The sequence below is a fragment of the Olea europaea genome, unplaced genomic scaffold, assembly GCF_002742605.1.
Source record: "Olea europaea var. sylvestris unplaced genomic scaffold, O_europaea_v1 scaffold437, whole genome shotgun sequence".
Classification (NCBI taxonomy): domain Eukaryota; kingdom Viridiplantae; phylum Streptophyta; class Magnoliopsida; order Lamiales; family Oleaceae; genus Olea; species Olea europaea.
In genome coordinates, this window is record NW_019262676.1 from 34,671 (window position 1) to 60,726 (window position 26,056).

Sequence of the window (26,056 nt, forward strand, 5' to 3'; positions counted from 1 at the left end):
GTCGAGCTCTTTCGCTTGATGTCTTTAACAAGCTCAAGGCCGAGCTCTTTCGCTTGATGTCTTTAACAAGCTTCAAGTCGAGCTCCTTCACTTGAGGTCTTTAACAAGCTTCAGGTCGAGCTCTTACGCTTGAGGTCTTTCACAAGCTTCAGGTCTAGCTCTTTCGCTTGAAGTCTAAACTTAACAATCATCAGGTCGAGCTCTTTCGCTTGAGGTCTTTCACAAGCTTCAGGTCGAGCTCTTTCGCTTGAAGTCTTTAATAATCATTGGGTCGAGCTCTTTCGCTTGAAGTCTTTAATAATCATCGGGTCGAGCTCTTTCGCTTGATGTCTTTAACAAGCTCAAGGCCGAGCTCTTTCGCTTGATGTCTTTAACAAGCTTCTGGTCGAGTTCTTTCGCTTGAAGTCTTTCACCAGCATCAGGTCGAGCTCTTTCGCTTGATGTCTTTAACAAGCTCAAGGCCGAGCTCTTTCGCTTGAAGTCTTTAACAAGCTAGAGGTCGAGCTCTTTCGCTTGAAGTCTTTAACAATCATCAAGTCGAGCTCTTTCGCTTGAGATCTTTCACAAGCTTTAGGTCGAGCTATTCGCTTCATATCTTTAACAAGCTTCAAGTCGAGCTCCTTCAATTGAAGTTTTTGACAATCTCTGAATCAAGCCCTTCCTTTAGAAATCTTTTAATGAGCTTGAGGTCGAGCTCCGTTCTTTTAAGATTTTAACAAGATATGGTCGAGCCCCTTTCAAATGTGCTCGGGGGCCTATTAACTCAACATGAGTATGTCTATTCTTATGCATCTCATGCCAGAAACTCTCACATTGCACATGAGCTACTGATATGGATGCACGGGGGCCTGTGATATGCACAAAAATTGTAACCCGGTCTTGAGCATTCATGTACAGCCTGAGGTGTTTACCCCGAGCATACATGTTCCCCAAAACCCTCACAAGGTCGAGCTTCATGTAGGTTGGGCTTACAAGGTCGGGCCAACCAACTCTTCCTAAATTGCCCGATATGAGGTCGGGCCTATAGATTTAGGTTGGGTCTCACTGTCCACTACGGGCCACGTGTCCGTTAACATAATTTTTGCGGAAAGGTAGTCATGCTCCAGCTATAATTCTTTGGATCCTTATCTAATTGTCTAACATACTCCTCCTTAGATCCAAACTCAAGTAGAACACTTTCAACAAAACTCAAACACCTAATCCTAGGAGGAAAGGACTCTAAGTAGTTGAATCCTCCAACAATTCTATCACCAACACCTATAAATACACGGTCAAGGCTCATTATTGAGGTACGCTTTTATAATACAATTGTATTATATACTTTTGCACAATCTCGTGTCCGACTTAAGTATTGTAGTGGCGACGAGCACACACCTTGTTGCCTTTGTTTCAGGTACTGGAAGGCGCAGTTTGTGTTCCATCTCAGTCCTCAAGCTCAGGATCTACTAGGAACGATTTTTGGTAGCATCAGAACCCAAAGGTTGTTCTTTCCATTCCCAAACTCGAATAGTCTGCTCTTAATGGATTTGGATCGGTCTAGATGGTTCAAAATAGAGTTATCGTTCAACATAATATTCGAGTTTACAATAATTTCAAATCATATCTAACTATTGTTTTTTTATCATTCGATAGAACATAAGCGTGTTAAAATTAAATTTAAGTTGTTAAAGAAAAGTCTGCAATAAATGCACGTAATTCGTCACCACTTACTTACTTAAGTTATTTGAAATAGTTAAAATAATGTAATTTAAGAGCTAAAGTTTAAAATCTTGCACTACAATATGAGGATTTCTCTATAAGCATAAGATTATATTCAAGAGATTTGTTAAAGATAAAATGTTTTATATTTTATAGAGTTTTATAATACTCATAATAAAGTTTCATTATTCTATTTATTGATTTTAAATACAAAGTGAATATGACATAGAGCCAAACTCACTATTTAAGTAGTTTGATGAATTGCAAATTTTAATCCTCGTCGTCTTTCATTATTTAAAAAATACTATCCATTAATTTTTATAAATAGAATGCATTAAACGAAAGAAATAGAAAAAATAATAAGCCCATATTATGATATGGATAAAAAATATATATATAAAAATAAAATCTGATTTTAATAGATATTAACCAAAATTGATAAAATCTGTCATAAAAATATATAATTTTAATTAATTTTTTAAATGCTAATGTTAGAGTGAATATAAAAATGAACTCTATTAGACGATAAGATTTGTTTCATTTTGACGTGTTATATCTAAAATAAACACACGTGTACATGCGATTTTAAACGTGTCTAGCTTTTACACAGAGTTCGACACCTCACCACTGCCTTCGCTTATTTATGAACAGTAAAGCATGCCATGGGAGGGACGAAGAAAATAAATTGAACTATAAAAATATTATTATTTGGTAATTCTGGAGAGAGGCATAATTCATTTCAAGATAAGTGGAAATGGGTGGCGATAAGGCGTTTAGGGCTCTGCTCGTGGTGGTTCTTCTGGCGGTGGCAGTTGGCGAGCAAGAGGTTCAAGGCCCAGTGCACCATGTGGTCGGCGGACACCGCCGTTGGGACCCTACTTCCGACATCAGTTCTTGGTTGTCCGGACGAGTCTTTAGGGTTGGTGACAAAATCTGTAAGCAACAATCTTCTTTAAAGCTCTATTTTGTTGCGAGTAAAAGTTAATTTTTTCAGGAAATAAGTTTAAAAACTTGAGAAAGTGAAAAACACATCCAAGAAAGTTTAGACAATCTAACTTTGGTTTGTGCAGGGTTCACCTACTCAGCACCACAGGAAAGCGTCGTGGAGCTGCAGAGCCTGGAGGAATTTCAATCGTGTGATCTCTCGAACCCTATCAAGATGTACACGGACGGTGTAGATCAAATTCCACTGGAGAGGGAAGGGAACAGGTACTTTGTGATTGGGAACCAGGAAAATTGCAGCAATGGTCTAAAGCTACACGTTGATGTGAAGCCTTTGGAGACGCAGCAGCTGCCTAACCAATGGTCGCAACCACCGCCATTTCAGCCTCCGCCTCCAGCTGAGCCTAAGCCGGAGCCTTTCCCTGTGCCAGTGCCTGAGCCGGACACACCCTCTGGCTCGACCCAATTAAACGGGCTTTCGTTTGGTCTCTTTGTCGGTTTTCTGCCTTGCTTCTTGGGCCTATTGATGGGACTTTAGTGGCCCTGTTTATTAAGGATCTGTTTGGATTGGGTTGAGAACCAATTTAGTTTATTTTTGTCTGTAACGTTAAGAAGACCACTGGGGCTTGGTTGTATTTGAACCAGTTTTATTGGGTAATAATTGAACTTTTTCTAAGTGGTAGAAATTCACGAGATGTCCACAGAAAATGAGATCATAAAATTCTTCCACACATACTTCTCTCGTTCAGTAATTAGGGATTGAAAAAAAAAAAAAACACGAGGCTTCACAACAAGTTCAATATTTATCAATCCACGAATTTGACAAACATTCTACAGATGGATAGAGTTTACCTCTCTCTCAAAACTACGTAGTTTGCCTCCTGGGTCTTCTGTATCTTTGATATTCTTCTCAGTGTAGCAGCGAAAGCATCCTTATCCTGCATACGAGTAAATTACCCAATTGTATGATAAGCAATTATCTTGCATTAACACGTAAATGTACTTGATTTAATTAGCATATGATATGAAAAACGTAAACTCCCAACAAGTAACAGTTAATAATCCAACAAGAAAAGGGACCATCAAGTTAAATAAACATCAAATGACCCAATTTTTTTACCTCTTTCGACTTTAGTCTAGATTTAAATTTGCCAACAAGATCCTGTGTGGTCACTTGTGTCTTCTGCATTAACACGGCCTTGATTTCATCTGCTGTAACTAGTCCAGTGGGCGGCGTAGCCCCAGATTTTGAAGGTGCCGATGGTAATGCACTTTTAGAAGGTGTACTTTTTGCCACGGATGCAGTCTCACTTTTCACAGACTTCAGTTCCTTAATCACCACCACCCAAGAATATATGTATTATGTACGAAGAAAATAAAGAGGGAGCAATGCTGTGAATTTTCGTAAATAAGTTTGATCTAAAGTACACTGAAGGCAACTACTTACATTTTCTGTTTTTGATTTCTTCATAGGTGTAGAATTAGTTGTTTTTGACTCTTCACCACTAACTTTTCTTTTCCCCTTTGAAGACTTAGAAGTAGGCGGGGTTCCACGACTAGATCCAGAAGCAGCAGATTTCAATGGACTGTTATTCTCAACTGGTTCTTCTTTAAGAGCTTCCTTCTTTGGGGCAAGTACGGGAGAAATATCATCTTCCATCTAACAAAACAAACAAAAAAGCATTCTTGTCGGCCAGCTAGTAAGAGACATAAGATCAACTGTAACTCCTCACAACTTTGCCAAACTGCCATAGTAGATAGAAAATGAACAGTCAGTGTCTCTATTAGGTAAAAGTGCCAACTCGACCAAATGCAGCCATCAGGGGATAAAATATGAGAGAATCAGTGTTGAAGACAAAATTTTAAATAAATTTGTCTTAAGCTTTTAGATAATTTCAATCTCATCATCAATCATTTATGAAACTGAAAAAAAAAAAAAAAAATGAATCCAGCCTGCACGTGAGAGGACGCATTGTAGACTAAATTTAAATAAATCAAGCATCAAGGACGTGTTGTAGACTAAATTTAAATAAATCAAGCATCAGGTTTCGATGAGGTGTGGGTCAACAGTCAGAATCCCAAGCAGAAGAAGGTTTCAGGTTTGTCTGAGCAAATTTATCTTAAAGAGATAGCATTCTTTGTGAATCATTGTAACAGAAATGCATATAACTTCTCCAAGTAATGAGTTATTTCATTTTACCCCCCTCGTGATAAATAGATATTCAGAGTACTCTAGAATAATTTCGTTGCTGAACATAGTATTTAGACAATAGTAACAAGAAACCTACATCGTCATCATCGTCGTCGTCATCCTCCCCATCTGAATCACTTAGCCCGTTAGCTCTTCCAAGCAGTTTCTTCAACTCCTTCCCAGATTTGCTCAGCCCTCCCTCTTCTTCATCGGCTTCATCCTCATCCTCTTCATCCTGAAACAAATTCAAAATGCCACAGATATAACACATATGAGATCATGGATCACATTACAAACAGAACCATCAGCAAAGGAGAATATGGAATTTATTAACATTTAGCCCCTATTTGATAGAAATTAAAATTTAGACTTTAATATAAGACAAAGTCATCAATTAATTTTAACCACATATTTTATGGGATCCATGATTTTTCAACCACACATTTTATCAAATTCTATCAAAATCTACTAAAAATTTAATTTTAATCCCCACCAAACATGGGCTTAATGTGCGGCCAAGAAGATATCATAATCCAACTTCCAAACTAATCATAATCCAGAAAAAGGAACTGAACTTTAGGGAGAGAATAAGAGTTAATTTTCAAATTAAAGGAACAAAAGAAGCAGTAGCTGCTACACATATATTCCCCATTTGAAGGAAGGAAGACATCTCAAGATTTATAGGCACTTCACCAGCTTTTGCAAAATAATGCTAATTCTTGTATAGCGTATTTATTTTTATTTTCCCCAAGATTCCAACAGAATTAGTAAAACTCTCTCTCTTTCAGATATGCCTTCCTGTAAAGGTACCTTGAGGTGTCATCATGGTTTCTGTCCTCGCTACTTTCTGATGTCAAAACATTGAGGGCTGTCACGTGAGTACTTCATGAAGTACCATCCAGACCATGTGTAGATGACCACTTATTGGCTTAGCACGTATGGTCTCAGGGCATTAGGCACCTTCAAGCTAACTTTATGCATCCTAAAAGAGTGTCTAAAAACCCAGTAAAAGTCTGGAATATTGCCGGCTGTGTTAAGCATTAATTACTGGATAACCTACATTTGACTCCTGCACACAAAATTCACCCCCCTCTCTCTCACTCCGGCATATGGTTTCATAAAGCATTCCAGTAACCAAAACCAACATTTTCTCTACAATTTGCAACTTTCTGCAATCTGGAAAGGATCTCACACATCATAATCATCTCGGATAAGAGCATTTACTGGACAGGACTACATTCAATCCTCAAATCACTTTCAATCAATGTACATAGCTAAGCATACACTATACCATGCATTGTATTTTTCTAGCCACTGTTGCATGTCAGGATCATTAAGTTTAGAGGCACAAAGTGATAGGATCCTTGATTGTTGCTGCCAAACTGATAGTTGCAGATTGAAACTCTTTGACTACCAAAGGCTGGGCAGCTGCTTGAAGAGCACTGAAGCTATTTTTTGTAAAGTATTTTTTGAGTATTGAATTGTGGAATGTAAAACAATTGTATATGAATTGATGAAATGAAAACAGGATTGAAATGATAATTTACAGGCTATTCGAGATGCCTTGGTTCTCTCCACTCTTTTCTCAACTAATCCTTCAATGCATTCCCCAGCTCCCCACTATTACATTTATAGCTATTCTACTATATTTCTATTCCCCCTTTTACCCTTTCGCTAACCACCTAGTGGAACAAACTAGAACCTTGAATGAATAACTTGTATGAGCCAATCTTATTGGAAGTCGGAGCCTTATCATTACTCGCCCCCTGAAATCCACCTTGTCCTCAAGGTGGAAGTTGTTGCGTCTTCATCATACAACCCCACAAATTTTTCTGCAAGAAATCCAGTTAAGGTCACCACTGAAAGGGGACATTTCCACCCTTTGAAGTGAAAGGACTAATTTAGTCGAGCTACAATCACAAGTATAACATCCAAGGCAACTCCATAGCCCGTTGCCCCTACTCACAAAATACCGATGTCTTGTATCCGACGAGCTAAAATGAAATTGGAGGCTTGGTAATTTGAATATGCTACCTGGGAAGGTAAGTTGGACGGGTTAAGCTTGCTATTTGGGCTATAGGAGTTGGTTTTAGTCTTATATGGATTGTAGATTGAGTAGGCCTTTTTCATAGAATTGTTTTTGTCTTCTCCAATTTCAAAATTTGGCCCAATATCTGAAGCTTTACGCATCTGTTATCCCATGACATAGGTTGACACCCATTAACAGAATAGTGACAATAGTCCTTCAATAACTCATCTGGAAGTGACGGTAAGCAAGAGGCCAGTCTTTGAAACAACCTCCAGTAGTCCCTGCGTTTCCGGCCAGCGTCGATTTCATCAGATTTAGGTGGAGCTTCAGAGGTGATGGTGGTTTCGAGTGGCAAAGTGGCTTCCGTCCCTTTCTCCTCTCTTTTCTTCTGTACCTCAGCATCAGTCAACTTCTTAATTGGCAGGGAGTGTGATGTGGAGCACGGTGTTGGTTGTTGATTTGGGAGAGGTCGTGGTTGTTTGGTTGGAGTTTGGAATGATCTTCTTCTATGTTTGGAGAGGTAAATAATGGGGTCTTGGGTTGTAACTAATAATTTTAGCCTTACGTAGGCCAAAATTGGATTGGACTTTCTTCATGGAATCCTTTTTATCTTCACCCTTTTGGGCCAATTCCATAATGTCACCCAAACTATGTGATTTAAGCCTTATAACTTCAGTTCCACCCCACTGTTTCAACCTATTGTCGACACTCACCTCCAAACCCAAGCTCCGATTTCCTTTGTCGGCATATTCCCCATGGATGGTGATGATGGTTTTGGGCAGAATGACTTCCCCTTCTTTCTCCTTTTTCTCCTAATCATCGATTTCTTCAATTTTTGGTACGATTTCAAAATTAATGGTGGGCTCCAGCAAAGTGACTGCGAACTCATTTTCCTTCCTGTCCGGCTCCTCCCGGTGGTACGTATTGAGGGGACTTACTCCAGATTCCTCCAATTTTGGGGAATTTTCGAGGTGATGGTGAGTTCCGATGAATTTTCTATTATCCCCTTCTCATCCTTCCCGTCTGTAAATTCACCGGCAAAGGAGATCTGCTTCACGACTGGCTTCTCTGTTTTCCTCCTGTCCGGCTCCAGCACGGATTCCTTCTCCACCGATGATGGCGATGGAGATACTTGCAACTTACCACTCTGTTCTTCTCGTGCTATCTCCCTGTTCAACTCATCCTTCTTCCCGTCTGAAAATTCCCAACGAAGATCTGCTTCTCGTGGAATCAAGCCATCATCATCTTCAATTATTCCCAAGTTCGAATAGGGTAGCGATTGTCTATCCCTTGAAACCATGCCCAAGCCTCTCCAACGAAGCAAGCAACTGCGGCTTGTACCTTTGCCCTCTCCGGTAAGCTACGAGTCATGCTTAGGCATCGCTCCGCCTCAAACAACCATAAATCTAAATTATCCCCATAGAATATCGATGTGTTGAGGCGGCCACATGAATCCAACCCTGAATCAACAGCTCGATCTCCTCTCTGCTGTGTTACCATCTTCTCCAACGTACTTCTTATCATGCTCAAACTCTCCTTTAATTCTCTGTTGACAATAGTTTCCATTAGTTTGAGAATTGATCGCTTTGATACCAATTTGATAGGATCCTTGATTGTTGCTGCCAAACTGAAAGTTGCAGATTGAAACTCTTTTGACTACCAAAGGCTGGACAGCTGCTTGAAGAGCACTGAAGCTATTTTTTGTAAAATATTTTTTGTGTATTGAATTGGGGAATGTAAAACAATTGTATATGAATTGATGAAATGAAAACAGGATTGAAATGATAATTTCCAGGCTATTCGAGATGCCTTGGATCTCTCCAATCTTTTCTCAACTAATCACTTCAATGCATTCCCCAGCTCCCCACTATTACATTTATGGCTATTCTACTATATTTCTATTCCCCCTTTTACCCTTTTGCTAACCAACTAGTGGAACACTCTAGAACCTTGAATGAATAACTTGTGTGAGCCAATCTTATTGGAAGTCGGAGTCTTATCACAAAGATGATTATCTAATAAAATGTGAAAGCAAGCAACACACGAAGTAATTATTTTGTATAACTTTACAGAGACTGAAGCAATATAAATAATCACCTGCTTAATTTCTGGAGGAGCAGGGATTTCTGGGGCCAAATCTTCTCGTTCCTCGGGATCATTTCCGACGGCTTCATCGTCATCGGTGAAAATTTCTTCATGCTCCCAATCATCACCTAGATAATAAAACAAAAGCACCTCAGCAAGGAACTGTAATGCAGCAACAGTGACGATTGACGAATCCACTTCATCGAACTATCCAAAGATACAAGGACAGCAGAAACATGCGTACTCACATGACAGAACTAATAGGAATAAAATATGATGAACAAACTCATGAAATGATCCAAAATATAAAATACCATCACTAAATTATTTTTTCCAGAGGAAAATATATGGTCAGACCACTCAATGACTGCAGGTGCTAGTTCAACAAAATTCTTACTCTCCCAACTATAGGTTCATTGGTTAAGGGCACACCAGAGTAATCACCCTTGTTTTGACATCGCATGACACAATAAAAACCCCAAAACAAGTGTTGAAGGCACAAACTTCTAAGCATGCAATAACAGAGAAATTACAGAAACCAGACCCTTTTCAATATCATCATCATCAAAATCAAGATCGCCGCCTCTTGGTCCTTCTTCATCATCATCACCACCCTTTTTATTAAGTCCGAGCCTATTTTTTCTAGCTGCCTCTTCTTCTTCGTCTTCGTCTCCCCTATCTGAAACATTGGCTTCATCATCATCCCCTGCAGTTTTTTTACGTCCCCTCCCACTACCACCCTCACTTTCCCGATCATCAAGCTTTTCTACTTCACCAAAGGCGGCAGCTCCATTATTTGCTGCTTTCATCATCCATCTTTGGTACCCATCAGCAGTTTTCCTCCTATTTTTCATCTTCTCTTCAGCTTCCTCCAAAGTGAGTTGCTTATATTGTGCCACTTTGTTAAAATTGTACCTAAAATAAAAAAAAATAAAAAAACACACACACACACAAAGCCATGCTCCCAATAAATTTAGGATCAGCTAAAAGAAAAGGAAATTATTAATAATTGATACACCAAAATAAATACAAAATACTGGACAAATAGGAAAATGGTTACCAGGAACCAGCAGGAATGGCAACAAATTCCTTCCCCTGAAGCATTAGAAGGTAATACGTAGCTGATTGTGAACCCTCAAGCTGACCGTGGTATTGAGACTGGCCAGTTTCATCCTCCAGCAGCCAAGGTTTATTCTTGTACTTATCCTGCACAATTCAACAACACGGCAATAGATACTAGCTAGCAAATAAAGATAATGAGATTAAGTGGAAAGAAACATCCCGATAAAAAGTAACTGAACTAATCAAATATCTAGACTTGTATGATGAATAAAAGTAAGATAAACGGCCTAACTTCACTAATTTGCATATTACAAAATTGGAGTCAAATATTGATTTTTGACTACTAACCATTAAGGAGCTTTCATAATTGCAGGAAAATGTGATAAAGTTTTGGCATTGCTCAACTTACTCATAGCTTACAAGTGCTAAAAATTGTATCATTTACAAAGCAAAGGAGAGACCCAAGCAAAGAATCAAAAAACAGCCTTCAAGTGTTAAACAGAAAATCTTATTTTACTGGCATGTAAATAGTTAGTTTATAATAGGTGTATAGAGAGATTCTAGTAGAAAACGCAAAAGGGTAGAAGAAAATGAGTACCCTCAAGGTGTCAGAAACTTGGCGGCCTTGAAGACCTTCTTTCTGCAGTGACCATTTATTTTCATTCTTCTTCTTAAAAGTTGGTAACCCCGTCGCAAATCTTCCAATAAAGTAATTTTTGTCATTATTGGAGCATGATCTGACATTATATTCCTAAATATGCCAAAAGGTAAGAGCCAATTTCAGAAAGCATTCACAATAAAAGATGTCGAAAAATGTAATGATGAGTAGTTACTCAAATAAAATGAGCTTGAATGCATTCTGAAGACTATGAGCAGCACCATACTTTCATTTCACACTTCCTATTTTGATACATGCCACAGACTATTCTATACAGGAGTTATCAACTACTCCAACTGCTACTTGAATTGTAGTGGTTTATCCTAGCTAAAGAAAAGCATTCACTGATGCATGCACAAATTCAAACTCTTAAAAGTGGATAAATTAATTCAGTATAGCTTTTGACAAAATTTCAAATTCAGGTATTCACCCTTTATCATTTTCCACTAACATGTGTTGGTAATTATGTCTTGGGCTGTCAAGGAAACTTGTAAACATAGACTTCAGTCACTTCCTACTGGAAGATTATTGTCGTCCAGTAAGTAGCTGATTTGTTTGAAAGCAGAAGAAAATGGCAGATGGTAGAAAGAACCTTTTGTTAATGGATGCATCTGTCCAAGAAAAGGACCCCGTGTTTCAGCTTCTAAAACATAGTGTTAGTTGACTTTATTCAGCGAGATATAACAGAATCGGCACTTCCAAAATAGGTTCTTCCTAGTACTCCTTACCAAACCACAACAATCATCAGTTAAAACAAAACTGCAGTGTGTTCTTCAAAGTGCTTTGAGGTAAAAAAGCTACTCCCTCTGTTATTTATTTGCAAATGATAGCGCATAGAAACTAATAGCGACTTCAAAGCTCCATTTATCGAATAAGGAATATCACTCTTTACACGGTGGTAGCTAACTCTCAATTTTGATCCTTTTGTTTATGAAGTCGGAAAAATAGGAGTTTAATTGGAAAAATCAAAGAAAATACTCGATTAGATTCATTTAGTGTTTTTTTACGCAGTTCTAGTGCAAACAAATATCGATAAACATAAGATTAATCAAAAACTCCCAATTGTCCACCAGTGCACAACAAGAGTGATAACATCAAAACTAGTAGGTCTTCCCATGAAATTAAACCCAAAAAGAAAACCTTCACAATTTCAACTCCCGACTGTGTCAACTATCGTTAAAGACATAGATGTAAGACGAGTATTCACATATTCAATTATGGTTCTGTCTCTTAATTAGTCTTAGAGAAGGAACCAACCCTAATCAACCGAGTTATGCGAGTGCCACATTCGTAGCACTCCGCGCGGTTCTCAGCCATGGCTTTGCCACACCTCAGGCAAAGCGTTAAGTGCTTGCAGGAGCTACCATACAGCTCCACCGTCGATCCACAACCGCTGCACGAAGGCTTCAGTATCAAATCTATTGACATTTTCTTTGCTAATAATATTTTCCTGCACCAGACAAACAATATTGTTGTTATTCAGAAACTCGCTGATGAATTAAACAGTTAAAATCAAGGATCCGTTTTGAAGGAAAATTAAAGTGGAGATTTTATGGTTTTGATGAATCCAAAATCATTTTGACGAATCCGTAATCATTTAAACAATTAGGCCCGTTTGAATGCGGAGGAGGAAAAGGAAAAAGGAATTCCACCTAAGTTTAAAATAAAAAATCATCAGAATTCGTTTTAGAATGAAAAAGGAATTCCACGTGCAAATCAAACAGTGAAAATTATTTTTCTTGAATATGACATTTTTTATGAAAAATATTGTAATTAAACAGGGCCTTATTGTTTTTCTTTTCCAATAAATTTGAATTTGAATTTATTTTATTATCTGACTTTCCTCGTTTGCCAATTATTGTAGTTTTGATCGACGAGAGGGGTTAACCTTTCTATGAATTCTCAATGAGATGAGATAAATAGCTTGTTTGGGAGCGATTTTTTGCCCCAAAAAATTGATTTTTTTACCTTTATTTCACTATTTCAATTATTATATTAGACTTCTTCTTTCATAAGTGGACCACACTTTTCTTTCAACGGTCAAAAAATCAATTCTCAAAATTACTATCAAACAGGCTCAAAGAAATTGGACCCTGTTTATATATAGAGGAAAAGGAAATGGTCTTCCTTCTCTTCGTTCTCTTCCACCAGTTTTTTCCAATTTTAACTAGAGTCGCGTTTGTTAACTAATCTTCTCTAGGTGGAAGGGAACGTTTCCAGCCCTTCTAGCAACTGGACTAGGTGGGCTCTGCCCCCATTGCAAAAGGGATTGAGCTCTATTGGACTAATTCAAATTTTGTTGGTTAAGTTAAATTCATCAATGGCTATCTAATTTTATATTTAGTGTCATTATAATTATCCAATTTTATTTTGTTTTATCATGATCGTCCAATTTGATTTTATTTCAACGTGATCACCCAATTTCTTATACGTTTCACCAAACCACGCAACTTTTTTTTTCACTATTTTCATTAAAAGTGTGTTTGATTGCTAATATTTTTTTTATGAAAAATGTTCCTACTTTTGTTCTATTTGATTGATATTTTTTTCCAAAAAAAAAAATTCCTACTTTTAATCATATGATCATATTTTCCTTTAAAACAAGGAAAATATTTTATCTAGGGAAGTATGTTTTTATTTTCCAAGTAATTCACCCTCACTTTCTCTCTCATCTGCTCTCCCAGGATACCTACCAATAAAAATAAATAAGTATAACATTTTTTAGATTGAAAATAAAAATCAATCAAACCATATAATTGATAATTTTCATGCTAATAATTTCTAAACAATTCAATTGCCTAGAATTTTCTTTTCATGTATTAAGAAACAATGACATGACACTTCATTTAATTGGTGAATAAAACTTTTCTTTAATTTTATTTCTTTAATTTTAAAAAAGGCTGTTTAAAATAAGTTTTTATTTTATTTTATTTTTCTAAGTAATGTTTTACGAAAAAAAGTTTTTATTTTACTTTAAAAATATTAATTTAAATAATTTTTTTAAGGAACCTTATTCTTAAAAAAAAAAACATTTTTTTTTAATTTTTTGCTAAGTAATTTTTTAAATAAGTTTTTATTTTTTATTTTATTTTTTTAAGTAACATTTTAAAAAAAATAAGTTTTCTAATTTATTTTTTACGTATAATGCGAAATTACCATTTTACCTATTTTAAGATTAGTGAAATCAGTAAAAAGAAGTTAGGTGATAATGGTGAAACATTATATGAAGTTCGGCGGTAATGGTAACACTAATTTTAATATTGGGTGGTTATAATGAAACAAAATCAAATTGGATAATCATTGTTGCACTAGAGGGTGTTTGAGAGCCATTGATTTTGGCCAATAATTAATTATGGGACTGTTGGCATTTATTCGTCTGACACCCCGTGTGAAGTAAACAGAGACGACGGCTGTATCTTTTCCATAAACTACCATTTTCAACAGGTGTTAGGCACAATTTGAATTGTATTTATTTTTGATAAGTAGAAAGGATAAAGTTGGAATTTTATGCCATTTGAATTCAAATAACAATAAACAATGGTGTGTAGGTCCCACACTGACGAGATGGAGAAAATGCATTTTGGATAAAAATGAGGATCAAACGGGGGCTAAGTATACAGTTAGGTGGCATTAGTGGATTTAATCCTCTGAAGTCTCATAGAAATCATGTGTACAAGGTTAAGTTCACAGTTAACTGTCCAATCAGCTTGTTTAGGTGTTTATTTGAAGTTTTTTATTCAATAGTGACAAATGTCGATCCCCATATATAATTTTACAACTTTAAGAAGACCCGTACAATTGGTAATAGTTGCCTGTGCCTGATATGATCCCATTTTGCGAGGAGCATCCATTCTCTTGAGATTACGGAGCTATTTTTGTTGAGTTCATTAAAGAAATTTGTCAAATGCCTCTAAGCATTCTCTACTTACTCATACGTGTCGATTTCGTGCAGTGGTGAATTTAAGAATTCAAGTGAGTTAGGGTACATCTAGGCAATCGCACTTGGCCATCCAATATATGGGAGAAATTTTTTTGGTGTAGCAAGCACGAACAATCGCCATGGCTTGTCAGGTGCTAACTCCATCCCTAGTTTCAGATACAAACATCCTTTTATATAAAGGTTGTTTAAGCTTTTTTTTAGGAGTATGACGTGAATTACATCTGCATCATAATACTCAACTCAAATTTATTTTAATTATAGTGTTTTAGAAAAAGTAAAATATGACTTCATATGGCTACACAATTCATTTAAAGTGTGCTTAGTTTGTCGTTTTGAAGCCACTTTCAATTTTTTATCTTCCAAAACATTCAAACGTGTTTGATATGTTATTTTTAAAAATATATTTTCGAAAACAAGAAAAAATTTATAACATAAAACTCAAAATGACTTTTTGAAGTTTTGAGTGTTTTCAGAAATACTCAAAAAACTCAAAAGAAGGGAAATGAACTTAAAAATTTCTTAAATTAAAATAATTAATAAAATCACACAAAACATATTTAAGTACAAATGCCCATCTCTTTCTCTCTCTTCAAAAGCTCCTTCAAAATGTTATAAAATTATTTCTAAAATTTTCAAACAAAAAGAGTTTCCTAGTTTTTTTTTTTTTTTAGAAATAGTTTTTCAAAATGATAAACTAAACAAGTTTACTACAATCTTAAAATAATCTCTTAAAATAGAAAATAGAAAATAAATTCAAAATTGAAAACAGAAATACAAATCAAACGCACCTTTACATTATATATTTTGACCCCCAGTTTGAGCTCTATTAAATTTATAATACATTTTTCTCTATTTTTTTTAATCATACATTTTTCAATAAAATAATATTACATATAAATAAAAAAATTTCTTATTTTTAAACCACATTTTCTAAAAAAAATATTATTCTAAAAATTATAACATTAATGGGCCAAAAGGGGCTTAATGAAGCGTGCGGCTTACCCGTCGGCCATCCTCCAAAGTTGGCTGGCCTTGATATAAATAACACCCATAATTTTCAAGTGGGACCGGGAGAGACAATCGCAACAAAGCTCAGCCGTTGATCTCATCTACCACTCCCCTTGATCTTCTCTACTTCGTAGTCATATTACTTCTCCCACTTCTCAGTCCCCACTCTAACCTTACTTCCGACGTCGTTTTCCAGTAGCTACTATGGTGCTGAAGTCATTCGTCGAAGTCCAACCGGATTCTCATTTCCCCATTCAGAACCTTCCGTACGGCGTTTTCCGGCCCGCACCCGGTTCGGAGCCCAGACCTGGAGTTGCAATTGGAGAATATGTATTGGACCTATCTGTCGTCGCCTCGGCCGGTCTGTTCGATGGCCCGGTTCTTAAAAACTCCGATTGTTTCAATCAGGTCCGTTTATTTCTCATCGGCTAAGTGATGGTTGTTCATTGAATTGGTTTACTATTTGTTCGAATTTTAAAGGGAAAGAAACAAAATTCTGCATGTAGTTTATTTTATGGGTTTATCTTTTCTTTTAGGAAAATTATTTTATTTATTTATTATTTTAGTTTGACGAGTATTGACGGATTACTGAAATAATAATATATTTTGCATCTATAGTGTAAAAGAAATGACATGAGAGTTCAGTAATTAATTTGTCATTTATATAATCTTAGAGACCCTAGTCCCTCGTGAACTCAAATTGGAGGTATGACGAACATCTATTAAGCTTAGCCAATCAAGCTACGTATGTTTTTGTTTTATATCTTCGTTCATGCCATTTAAGTTTTTGAAATGACAAAAAATATATTATATACAAGGAGACGGAGATAGATGTAATTTTATTGATAATATACTATAAGCTGAACAGATGAATATGTAATGTATTTGTACATCATGCTTGAGTAATCGTGTCACTGTACATTTCTTTCACTGATGGTTGAGGAAAGGACACCCACACACACACACACACATACTGGATTGCTAGTGGTTGCTGGTGAGGGATTAATTAAAATATGATACAGGTTAATCTTAACAAGTTCGTGGGATTGGGACGACCTGCATGGAAGGAAGCTCGTGTGACATTGCAAAAGCTATTGTCAGGTAAGTTCCCTACCTCCCCTTCTTAGATAGTTTTCTGCATTACAGAATTTTTATTTTTCTAGTTTTATGTATCAAATAGTAAAATATAAAAGATACGGGCACGTTAGTTTTTGAATTCCTTCGTTAGCTTCCCTGCATATTAGACATAATCCGAAGCTTGTTTATTTTGCTTTTTAATAATGCAGCCACAGAACCAACACTGCGTGATAACCCAAGTTTAAGGCAGAAAGCGCTTGTGCCTGTGGTAGGACTTGTACATGTCTTTCAGTTTAAATAACTGACGAAGTTTGGGACATTGTCATTCAAAGTTTTGCCTTTTCTGATGATTCAGGTACAGGTCCAAATGCTTCTTCCTGTTGTGATAGGTGACTATACCGATTTCTTTGCATCAATGCATCACGCAAAGAACTGTGGACTTATATTCCGAGGCCCAGAAAATCCAATCAACCCAAATTGGTACAGTTTATTTTGGATCTCTCTTTAAAAGCAAAAGTATTTTCAGTAGAACTAGCAAAATAATTGCAGTGCTATCACTCTTTGTGCTTTCTAAAGTTTCTGCTTCTTCATTGGTTACGAATTATTTTTCCAGGTTCCACATTCCTATTGCTTACCATGGTCGTGCATCATCTATTGTCATATCTGGCACTGATATCATTAGACCAAGGTGAAAAAATGCAAGCGCCCTTTAATTCTTTTGAAAATTATTTTGATTACAGATTGTTCCAGATTAAGAAAAGAACTAAAGCAGACAAGGTTTTCCAAGGAATTGTAGTGTCACTAATTTTATCTATGCTTCTCTGTACTACATTCTCAAAACATGCCCCGCTTCTGGGGGTAACACTTTATTTTTATTGCTTGCATAGCTGCAGTTTTCTACAACAAACTGAAAAGCTTATGAATCACACAAAGCGTATCATGCTTATATAAAGGTTAAAAGGTTTTACAATGAATAGGCTTAGAACTTATACTGAATGCCAATTTACTAGAGCAAATTAATGATATTCCCTTTTGTTGACTAATGAGTTAAGCTGAATTGGTGCTACAACAGATACCACGGATGTTTTAGTGTATTTGTCCATGTCTATCACAATTACATTGCAGACCTTTTGAGATTCACGACTATAGTGGCTACCATTATATTTTACATGAAGCAAATTTGGAAGCAAAGTAGAAGTTGTCAAATTAGCCTCATGGTAACAGCGATGAAATGCAGAGAAAAAATCAATTTTGAATTATTTTCCTCCAAACTCCAAATCGTAGCTTCGAGTTCATCTTTTATTTTACTAAACTACCCAGCTTCATTTTTTGTGAATGGCGTGGTTATCAATCTTGAAGAACACTTTAACTTTAACTTGGTCATCAATTTTGAGAGTATAATAAGTATAACGTGTTCAAGAAGGCCAGTATTTGTGGCCAGGTTCTGATGCACTAGCGCGCCATAATTTTTCTTCTGTTTTATAAAGAGTGACCATGGCCTAGTTAGTCCCCTACCTAAGTTGAGGGACATTGAGTATACTGGGGGCAAACATCTTGTCTCAACCACAGCATGTTAATGCCACATTAGGCAATAGTCCTTCTCCTTAATGTAAATTTCAATATCCTGACCATCTGTATTTATCATGCACAAATGCTTTTCCTTATAAAATATTTGTACAAACTTCAAAGAATTAAAGGTTGATTGCAAATAATCTATGTCACTGAAAATTGCTTTATTTACTTGGTTGTAGTCAACTCTCTTGTTAGCATGTTTTATACCAGAAATGCTTAGATGGTTTTCCTCATGATTCTGCTGTTTTTGTTTGTCCAGAGGACAAGGCCATCCACCTGGAAATTCTCCACCCTATTTTGGACCTTCTCGGAAGTTGGACTTTGAGATGGAAATGGTGAGTTTTTATGTCATTATGAAAAATTGATAGTTTCTTGTGGGTGACACAGTTCCAATATATGATGGGTGGTACACACTTACCACATTCACATTTTCAGTTCAACATATAGCCACAGTCACTGGTTTCAAATTCTTTTTATGCTTTTCATGTTTATTTATCACTTATCATTTACTCCTTGTGGAACTTATCCCATTTTAATATTGTTTCAAGGCTGCTGTAGTTGGCCCTGGAAATGAACTGGGGAAACCTGTGGATGTTAACGAGGCTGCAGATCATATCTTTGGACTTGTTTTGATGAATGACTGGAGTGGTATGCACGAAATCTCTCTTATATTTAAGTTCATCCAAGTTATCTATTTGGAACATCATCAGTTTGATTTTTGATATCATACTGATGATGAGCTGCTGTCAACAGCAAGAGATATTCAGGCATGGGAATATGTGCCTCTTGGTCCTTTTCTTGGCAAAAGTTTTGGTAAGATATCCGAGTGCTACTGATCATTTTGGACTCTTTCAAAGAAAATCAAAGTTTCTTAGTAATATATATTCTTGATTTTGAAGATTGTGTTTATGCATTATCAGTTGTCATTTGACTGATTGATGCAAAATCTTATCTTTTGATTGTTTGTCCTTTCCAGGTACGACTATATCCCCTTGGATTGTGACTTTAGATGCTCTTGAACCATTTGCTTCTGATGCTCCAAAGAAGGTACCTCATATGGGATAACAAGGGCAGTTAACCTGGTTTTTACACAGCATAACCTAGTTGAAATCTTAATTGCAGAATCCTCCACCCTTGCCATATCTTGCTGAGAAGATATCCAAAAACTATGACATCTCCTTGCAGGTGCTTGGCTCCTCTAAATATATGTACAGATAATGATTTAGCTAATACTAGTAGTTTTTAGAATAAAAAAGATTCATTTTGGATGTGAACTGAATTTGACCATTTCAAACCATATGCATTGCATAACAAAATAACTAGTTTTTTATTTATCTATCTGTAAGTAAAATTTGTATTTTTACTCGTGGATGCCACAGAATGTTTGTTGTTACCGTTGAACTTGCTTGTTTACTACCAGGTATCCATTAAACCTGCTGGCGAAGAAGATAGATGCATTGTCACAAGAAGCAACTTCAAGCACCTGTAGGTGTCTCCTTTTTTTTTTTTTTTTTTTTTTTTAATATAACTATATATGATAGTCTTGATGCCAATTTATTATGACCAATATAACTATATATGATAGTCTTGATGCCAATTTATTTGCTATCCGGTGATACAGATATTGGACAATCACTCAGCAACTTGCACACCATACCATCAATGGCTGCAACTTAAGGCCTGGTGATCTCCTTGGGACTGGGACCATCAGTGGACCTGTAAGATACCATTCCTAGATGATACTTTCATTAAGTTTTGATCCAATGTTGCTTCTTTTTACTCAAATGGGCAATAATGCAGTAAATGTTTCATCTACTGGATTATCAACTTGAGTTCCTTTGCAGGAACCAGAATCCTATGGATGCTTGTTAGAGTTAACCTGGAATGGACAAAAACCTTTATCTTTAGGTGGATCAACTCGTAAATTTCTGGAAGATGGAGACGAAGTCATTTTTACAGGCTGTTGCAAGGTTCTCATTTTTTTTTCCTTGGATTTGTTTACTTCTATAATGGATTTTCTTATAGTTTTTAGTATTTAAATCAGATATTCGGTAAAAGAAGTTGAGTTTAGTCAGACAGACTTGGATATAGCATCATTTTCTTCTTTGGATAGATCATCGTTTTCTCCTTTCTTTATTTTAGGTTCAGTTCATTGCTGAATGGGAAAAAAAAATGATAAATAGCAAAAGTTATGTCGTGCTTTTTTCCTTTCTAGGGTCATTAAGAGCTTGTGAGGAAGAAATTATTTGTAAAGTGATTACTGATTTTTTTGGAGAAGGTGGTTACAAAATTGTATGGAAAAATTATAAGGAAACTTGATTTTTTTTTTTGGGAGAATGTGTGGTAGAAAATTAGCAAGATTTTAGTTTCTTTTTCATTTTTATTAATGGCCAATATTGTGAATCAACCTAACACATGAAAAGGGATAATAAGGCTGCTCATTATAGCGCCCTTACTAGGGTTGTTTGACCTTGGACGTCAATATATACATCTGTTACAGGATTATGTGCATATTCATGTATTAAAAAGCATGATTTGGTTGCAGGGGGATGGTTACCTTGTTGGCTTTGGAACCTGCTCGGGAAAGATTCTCCCATCACCATCTTGAAAACCAGTTTTTGCTGGTTTGGACGTGTTTTTCTTCCTCTCTTGACCTCCAAATTCGCAGGTGTATACTCAGGAGACTGGACTAGCCATTGTTTTATGGAAATATGTTATGCATTCATCCTCGTACTGCAAATAATAACTCAGACATAACATGCCTAGTTGTTGAATGAAGTTTTTCGAGTAATTGCAGAAAAATTGGAAGTATTAAGTAGTTGAGAGAGAGAGAGAGAGAACCGAAAAAGAAGAATAAAGAAGAGGAAGATGTGATCATAGACTCTGGTATATGATTCAGTGTCTCACATAGACAGAAAAGGAATGCTTTATGCATGATATTATAGATGGGTCTATGATTAGAATGACCCACTCCATAGATGTGAAGTTTATATTTAGAACCAGAGGTGTCAAAATGGATGAATCCGACCTGAGTGAGACCTAGGCTGGTGAGTTGGATGGGTCAAACCTTAAGCAGCCGGCAATGCCAAAATTCTGTTCGGATACCTTGAAAATTGGACCGATCTGATTTTCATTTAAATCAGAATCATTGGTTTTACAGGAAAAAGGAAATGGACTGGACCGAAATCGCATGGTTCTCGTCCGATGTGGTCCCTATTTTTCCTTGCAACCATTGGTTTTGGCCAAGTATTTTTATGCATCAAAAATAAATTTTAAAGCGTAAATCATCGCATAAATTTTCTTATGTCACTTTTACACCTTAGTAATTCTAAATGCGTATGAATTAAGATATCAGTAATTGTTCGAATAGGGTGATTTTGGGTAAAAATTCCCACCCTTATCTTGACGCTACCATCTATAATTATCAGGTTGATTAAGGAAAAGAGTTTTGGAAGATAAGTAATAAGCAAATTCTGATTCTCTAAAGATGATGGAGTTTGGACTGGTGCATATGGCCAAACTTCTTCTATGTTGTATAATACTCGTGTGCTTGATTTTTGCGCTTGTTGAGCCATTGAAAGTTTTTTAGATGACAAATTTCTTCGATGTTGTTAATCTCAGCCCTTGTTTGAGCCCCTTTTTTTCGGAAGAATGAATTTTTGAATAGTGTATTGATGAGAAATGCGTGGTTAAAAAATAAAGAAAATTTTTGAATTTGCGTGGAATATTATTTTATTGAAGAATGTGTGGTTGAAATGATGTCAAAATATTGTTGAAAAATGTATTTTTCCTAAAAAATGGGGTTCAAACAAGGGCTGAGATGTTGATTAAATTATGCCTTTACTCATTTCAGTTGTGAATGCATTTAAGCTCTTGTTTGGCAGGTTTTGAAAAGTCAAAAGCTGATTTTAAGATTAAGAAGTTAATTTTGCACATATTATGGATAAAGTTTTAAGCACTTTGTCAAGTTAGAAGAACTTTTCGAGAAAGTTAGCCTAATGTGACTTCTTCAAGAAGTTATCCTTGATCTAGCCAGGAAATACTACTGGTCATCGACTATTGGAAGTCCCAAGGTTGAAGACACGTTCTTCCACAAAAAGTAGAAGCGCCCTAAATAGTAAATACACACATGTGAGTACACACGTTCAAGCACAATTATTAGAAGAAATCTTCAATCCTTCCAACACAGAAGACTTATATAGATGTACTTTCTCAAGACAAATATACGTTAACCAGACTATCGAAACTCACTCTTATCTAACTCGAACAGCTACATTTGCATTGCAACAAGCATTTCTTGCAATCGGCTAGCCTCGGATATCCACCATTGCAGTCACATTTCTCGACACACTTTGATCAACGAGTTCCATACCACAAACACCTAGCCATGCATTGCATTATCGGAACACATCCCGGGCAACTCGATTTCATTTGATTTGTGATACAGTTACTGCACTCAGTTACATCTGAATGACAGGCCATTGAAGGGAAAGCCATCTCCCACAGTATCAGCACTAGCATGCATTCCATAGCCATTTTTGACAGCCAAATTTTCTTTCCCATTTCTTCACATTGAAACTATAACCTACTTTATATGCAGGCTCTTAAATTTATATACTATTTATAATACTTCTTCTTGCCTTTAAGAGATCATATAATTCTTACACTTTGGTCTCTTTATAATTAATGCTTATTTCCGTATTGAAATTTGGATTTTCTTGGATTGCTCAATATTATATCTCCTCGTTTTTGCCGAAAAATTTGCCTTTTGTTTAAACTTTTAGATATGATATGATTGGGTTAAAAGCATTGTAAAGTTCTAGAATACTCTTTTTCTTGAATATCATTGAAAAAAAAAAATCAGATTGCCCAGTATTCCACCAATTAGTAACCCAAAATTCCATACTTTTCGTAAATGAAAGAGAAATCCACCAGAGCATAAAACTATTAATTGATAATAAAACTATCTAGTTTTAAAGAGTTCAAGTTGAGGATAGTATAAAATACACGAAAATCTTAAGAAAACCGAATCACGTGAAATTTTACCCAACTCCATATTTGTAATGAAATATATGAACTGCGTATTGATCACTAAACTTCAATTTTTCTTTGTTTGGTTTCCAAATTTTAAAAGTTGTTTTTCCTCAAATTCATTTTCAACTAGCCATTTTATGGGGCTCATAACTTTTCAACTATAATTTCATCAACTTTTATCAAAATCTACTAAAAATATGATTTTTAGCTAAATCAAATATGGTTTTGTTTCATTTGGTCACTAGATGTAAAAGTATTTCAACTTGGGCGTTGGGCTTAAATATTTTTTATGATTCCATCGATATTTGTCAATTTTTACTAGGTGAAAAGTTGATGTACGGTAGCTCACAAATAACTAGACTTTTATGTCACATACATTCTATTATTCAAACTTGACTAAATGAAAATTGATTTACGATAACATATTTTGTTATTTAAACTTAACTATAGCGACGGGTCGGGCCATTTTAGAATGCGACACTTCTAGTGCAAAACATTGCAGGGCAAACAAAGACCACTAAGTCTCATTACCAATCATTATGTTGTATTACTCCAACAATTTTTCTTTGCTAATAACCTTCATTGAATGTGTTGACAAACGTATGCTGTTTCCTTCCAAGTTTTGTACCAGAAATTTGTACCAAACTTCACCCAATTCAAGCTTGCATCCTTCACAAAATCAAACACAGCTGCATACTCTGCAATTGCTCTTTCATCCACTTTGTATTCAAGCAGTTCTGGCAAGACTAGCCTCATGAATGTGTATACAACAAAACCAAACACCAATGGCCCTGTGATTAGTTGTGGCACGCGCCATTTAACGTTAATTTTCCCAATCAATTTGTTCTCGGCTATGATGCATAGCCCTTGAACAAGGAAGAACGTTGTTGTACCCCATCTAGGCATAACGCGGCATAAATAGTAAACAATGATCTCGTGCATGAATGCAGACACGAGGAATGTACCTAGTAAGGCCGATGTTACAGCCAAATTTGGACCAACGATCCTCGACACATTCTTGAGGATTGGGCCGTATACAACCAAACGTAGAGTGTTCGAGGTTACACAATTCCATCTTCGACCCCAAAAGTCTTTCAACGAGGACGCGAAATACGGGTTATTAAATGGTGACTCGACCTCCGTTCTTAACAAGAATTGACCAATAACGGCCACCACCCCTAGCATCACTTCCAAGCCAACGACGATAAACAAGCACGTGATGAATGCTATAAAATCTTGGTGAAATTTGTGTCTATAAAGATTCAAAATCAGCAAAAATATCAAAAACAAACCCTGATTTCCATAATGCAAAAGGGATTTCACACTGTTTTTCCTATGCATATTAGGGTTCATATGTTCTCCATTAACAGGAGACTTCTCTGAATTTTCGTCGTTTATAGGAGATTTTAAAGTTGTGGGTTGGTATTGCATCACAATTGGAAAACAAGAAATGACAAGAAAATGAGAAAGGGGGAGTGATGGATTGGACAAAGGGCCAGTTCCAAATGCTAAGAGTAGCAATTTAGAAGAAGTTAACCATGTGACAAAAAATACAGTTAGACAACCTAAATTGACAGAGTTTAAGTTCATAGGAAGAACAAAAAAGAGACATATTACAGGCATGAACATGCATAATCTTGTTGTACCTTTACCAGTTTGTTTAGCTATGGCATAACAATAGCATACTGATAGGAGTATTGAAGACCACACCATAAAGAAAATCTTGATCTCTCCCTCCATGCTCTCTCTGATTTTTGACAATAAAATGATAGAGCAATGCATGTCTTATTATAGTGTTGGTAATCATGGAATTTTTAGCAAAATATAATGTTAGTTACTGAATTTCATTTGTTTCGAATTGATAGCCAAACTTAAACATATCTTTCAAGTTGATCGATCCGTCAATGTCACTTATTATTTGACTAGTGGAAAAATTGGCATGGCAACCTAATTGACTAGTAACTAGATTGTCAGGTCACCGATTCCTTAGGCACCTGTTTGGTTTGCGATAAAATCAGATTTTTAGTAGAATTTAATAAAAAATATATTGATGAAAATGTATGATTAAAAAGTTGCGAATCCCTTGAAATGTGTGGTTACAATTAATTATTAAACTTGACTTAAAATTTATCAACTTTTTAAGTACTCAACTTGTAACGAAACAAACATGTGACTAACGTGAAAATTTTCTAAAAGTTCACTGACCACACGTTGTAAATTAAGCGAGTCATGCGGTTTTATGGACCGGAATTTCTCTCATTTATTGGGCTCATTTTTGGCCGATAACGTCAGATTTTTTCGTACATTGAATAAATTCATGATTTTTTATTGCAAAAATAAATTTTAAAAAAAATAACAAAATAAAATGCATATTGCATGTGATTTGATTCGGTTGTTGTCACAAGTTCAATCACTAATGTGTGAGTCGAGCAATGACCATTTGTGATTATTTTTTTTTTCTTGCCAATTTTTCGTTACAAAAACCCTCACAAGTTTTTTAGCTGATTGAAATTAATATTCAAGTTCACCAAGAAAAAAACGATTTAACTATCGATGATGTTAGGCTAAGCTTAAACAAAAGTAACTTGTACCACACATGTTTGAATATGTTGCTTATTCTTTTGTTTCTTATCTTCCCGAAGACGCGATATTCCAAATTAATAAACTAGGCCTTGTTTGAGTCCCATTATTTTTAAAAAATATATTATTAAACAGTGATTTGATATCATTTCAACCACACATTTTTTAATAAAATAATAT

General features: G+C 35.8%; 4 protein-coding genes across 6 annotated transcripts; 2 read left to right on the forward strand and 2 right to left on the reverse strand.

The window, feature by feature from the left end:
* Positions 1–2,271: 2,271 nt before the first annotated feature.
* Positions 2,272–3,371, forward strand: LOC111387919 (mavicyanin-like). Its single transcript, XM_023012542.1, has 2 exons — positions 2,272–2,633; positions 2,769–3,371. The coding sequence occupies exons 1-2, from the start codon at positions 2,453–2,455 to the stop codon at positions 3,176–3,178; spliced, it is 591 nt and encodes a 196-aa protein (XP_022868310.1). The 5' UTR covers positions 2,272–2,452; the 3' UTR covers positions 3,179–3,371.
* Positions 2,505–12,309, reverse strand: LOC111387917 (transcription initiation factor IIF subunit alpha-like). Of its 3 annotated transcripts, XM_023012539.1 has the most exons (10): positions 11,923–12,308; positions 10,606–10,758; positions 10,006–10,151; positions 9,490–9,860; positions 8,958–9,073; positions 4,929–5,066; positions 4,088–4,300; positions 3,761–3,970; positions 3,493–3,578; positions 2,505–2,631 (listed from the first exon to the last, which is right to left on the reverse strand). In XM_023012539.1, exons 1-10 carry the CDS (start codon positions 12,091–12,093, stop codon positions 2,613–2,615), a joined length of 1,623 nt encoding a protein of 540 aa, XP_022868307.1. In that variant the 5' UTR covers positions 12,094–12,308; the 3' UTR covers positions 2,505–2,612. The 3 variants fall into 3 exon arrangements, with proteins under 3 accessions (XP_022868307.1, XP_022868309.1, XP_022868308.1); XM_023012541.1 differs by lacking the exon at positions 2,505–2,631 and having other exon boundaries at positions 3,336–3,578; positions 3,761–3,961; positions 11,923–12,309; XM_023012540.1 differs by lacking the exon at positions 2,505–2,631 and having other exon boundaries at positions 3,336–3,578; positions 11,923–12,307.
* A 3,370-nt stretch (positions 12,310–15,679) lies between these two features.
* On the forward strand, positions 15,680–21,073 carry LOC111387907 (fumarylacetoacetase). The gene is made up of 14 exons (XM_023012522.1): positions 15,680–16,021; positions 16,636–16,714; positions 16,900–16,958; positions 17,046–17,170; positions 17,304–17,378; positions 18,522–18,597; positions 18,811–18,910; positions 19,016–19,075; positions 19,239–19,309; positions 19,385–19,447; positions 19,683–19,747; positions 19,884–19,980; positions 20,107–20,232; positions 20,808–21,073. The coding sequence occupies exons 1-14, from the start codon at positions 15,818–15,820 to the stop codon at positions 20,868–20,870; spliced, it is 1,263 nt and encodes a 420-aa protein (XP_022868290.1). The 5' UTR covers positions 15,680–15,817; the 3' UTR covers positions 20,871–21,073.
* Positions 21,074–23,691: 2,618 nt separating this feature from the next.
* On the reverse strand, positions 23,692–25,048 carry LOC111387920 (acyl-CoA--sterol O-acyltransferase 1-like). The gene has a single exon (XM_023012544.1). It carries the CDS (start codon positions 25,034–25,036, stop codon positions 23,876–23,878), a length of 1,161 nt encoding a protein of 386 aa, XP_022868312.1. The 5' UTR covers positions 25,037–25,048; the 3' UTR covers positions 23,692–23,875.
* Between the last annotated feature and the right edge of the window lie 1,008 nt (positions 25,049–26,056).

Excerpts from the sequence above, each read along its gene's own strand:
- LOC111387919 (XM_023012542.1), top strand. The coding sequence starts at position 2,453 with ATGGGTGGCGATAAGGCGTTTAGGGCTCTGCTCGTGGTGGTTCTTCTG. Across the intron at positions 2,634-2,768 it reads TAGGGTTGGTGACAAAATCT|GGTTCACCTACTCAGCACCA; the intron begins GTAAGCAACAAT and ends TGGTTTGTGCAG.
- LOC111387917 (XM_023012539.1), bottom strand. The coding sequence starts at position 12,093 with ATGTCAATAGATTTGATACTGAAGCCTTCGTGCAGCGGTTGTGGATCG. Across the intron at positions 9,074-9,489 it reads TGATGATGATATTGAAAAGG|GTGATGATTGGGAGCATGAA; the intron begins GTCTGGTTTCTG and ends TTTATTATCTAG. Across the intron at positions 5,067-8,957 it reads CTCCTCCAGAAATTAAGCAG|GATGAAGAGGATGAGGATGA; the intron begins GTGATTATTTAT and ends AATTTGTTTCAG.
- LOC111387907 (XM_023012522.1), top strand. The coding sequence starts at position 15,818 with ATGGTGCTGAAGTCATTCGTCGAAGTCCAACCGGATTCTCATTTCCCC. Across the intron at positions 16,022-16,635 it reads ACTCCGATTGTTTCAATCAG|GTTAATCTTAACAAGTTCGT; the intron begins GTCCGTTTATTT and ends AATATGATACAG. Across the intron at positions 19,448-19,682 it reads ACTATGACATCTCCTTGCAG|GTATCCATTAAACCTGCTGG; the intron begins GTGCTTGGCTCC and ends GTTTACTACCAG.
- LOC111387920 (XM_023012544.1), bottom strand. The coding sequence starts at position 25,036 with ATGGAGGGAGAGATCAAGATTTTCTTTATGGTGTGGTCTTCAATACTC.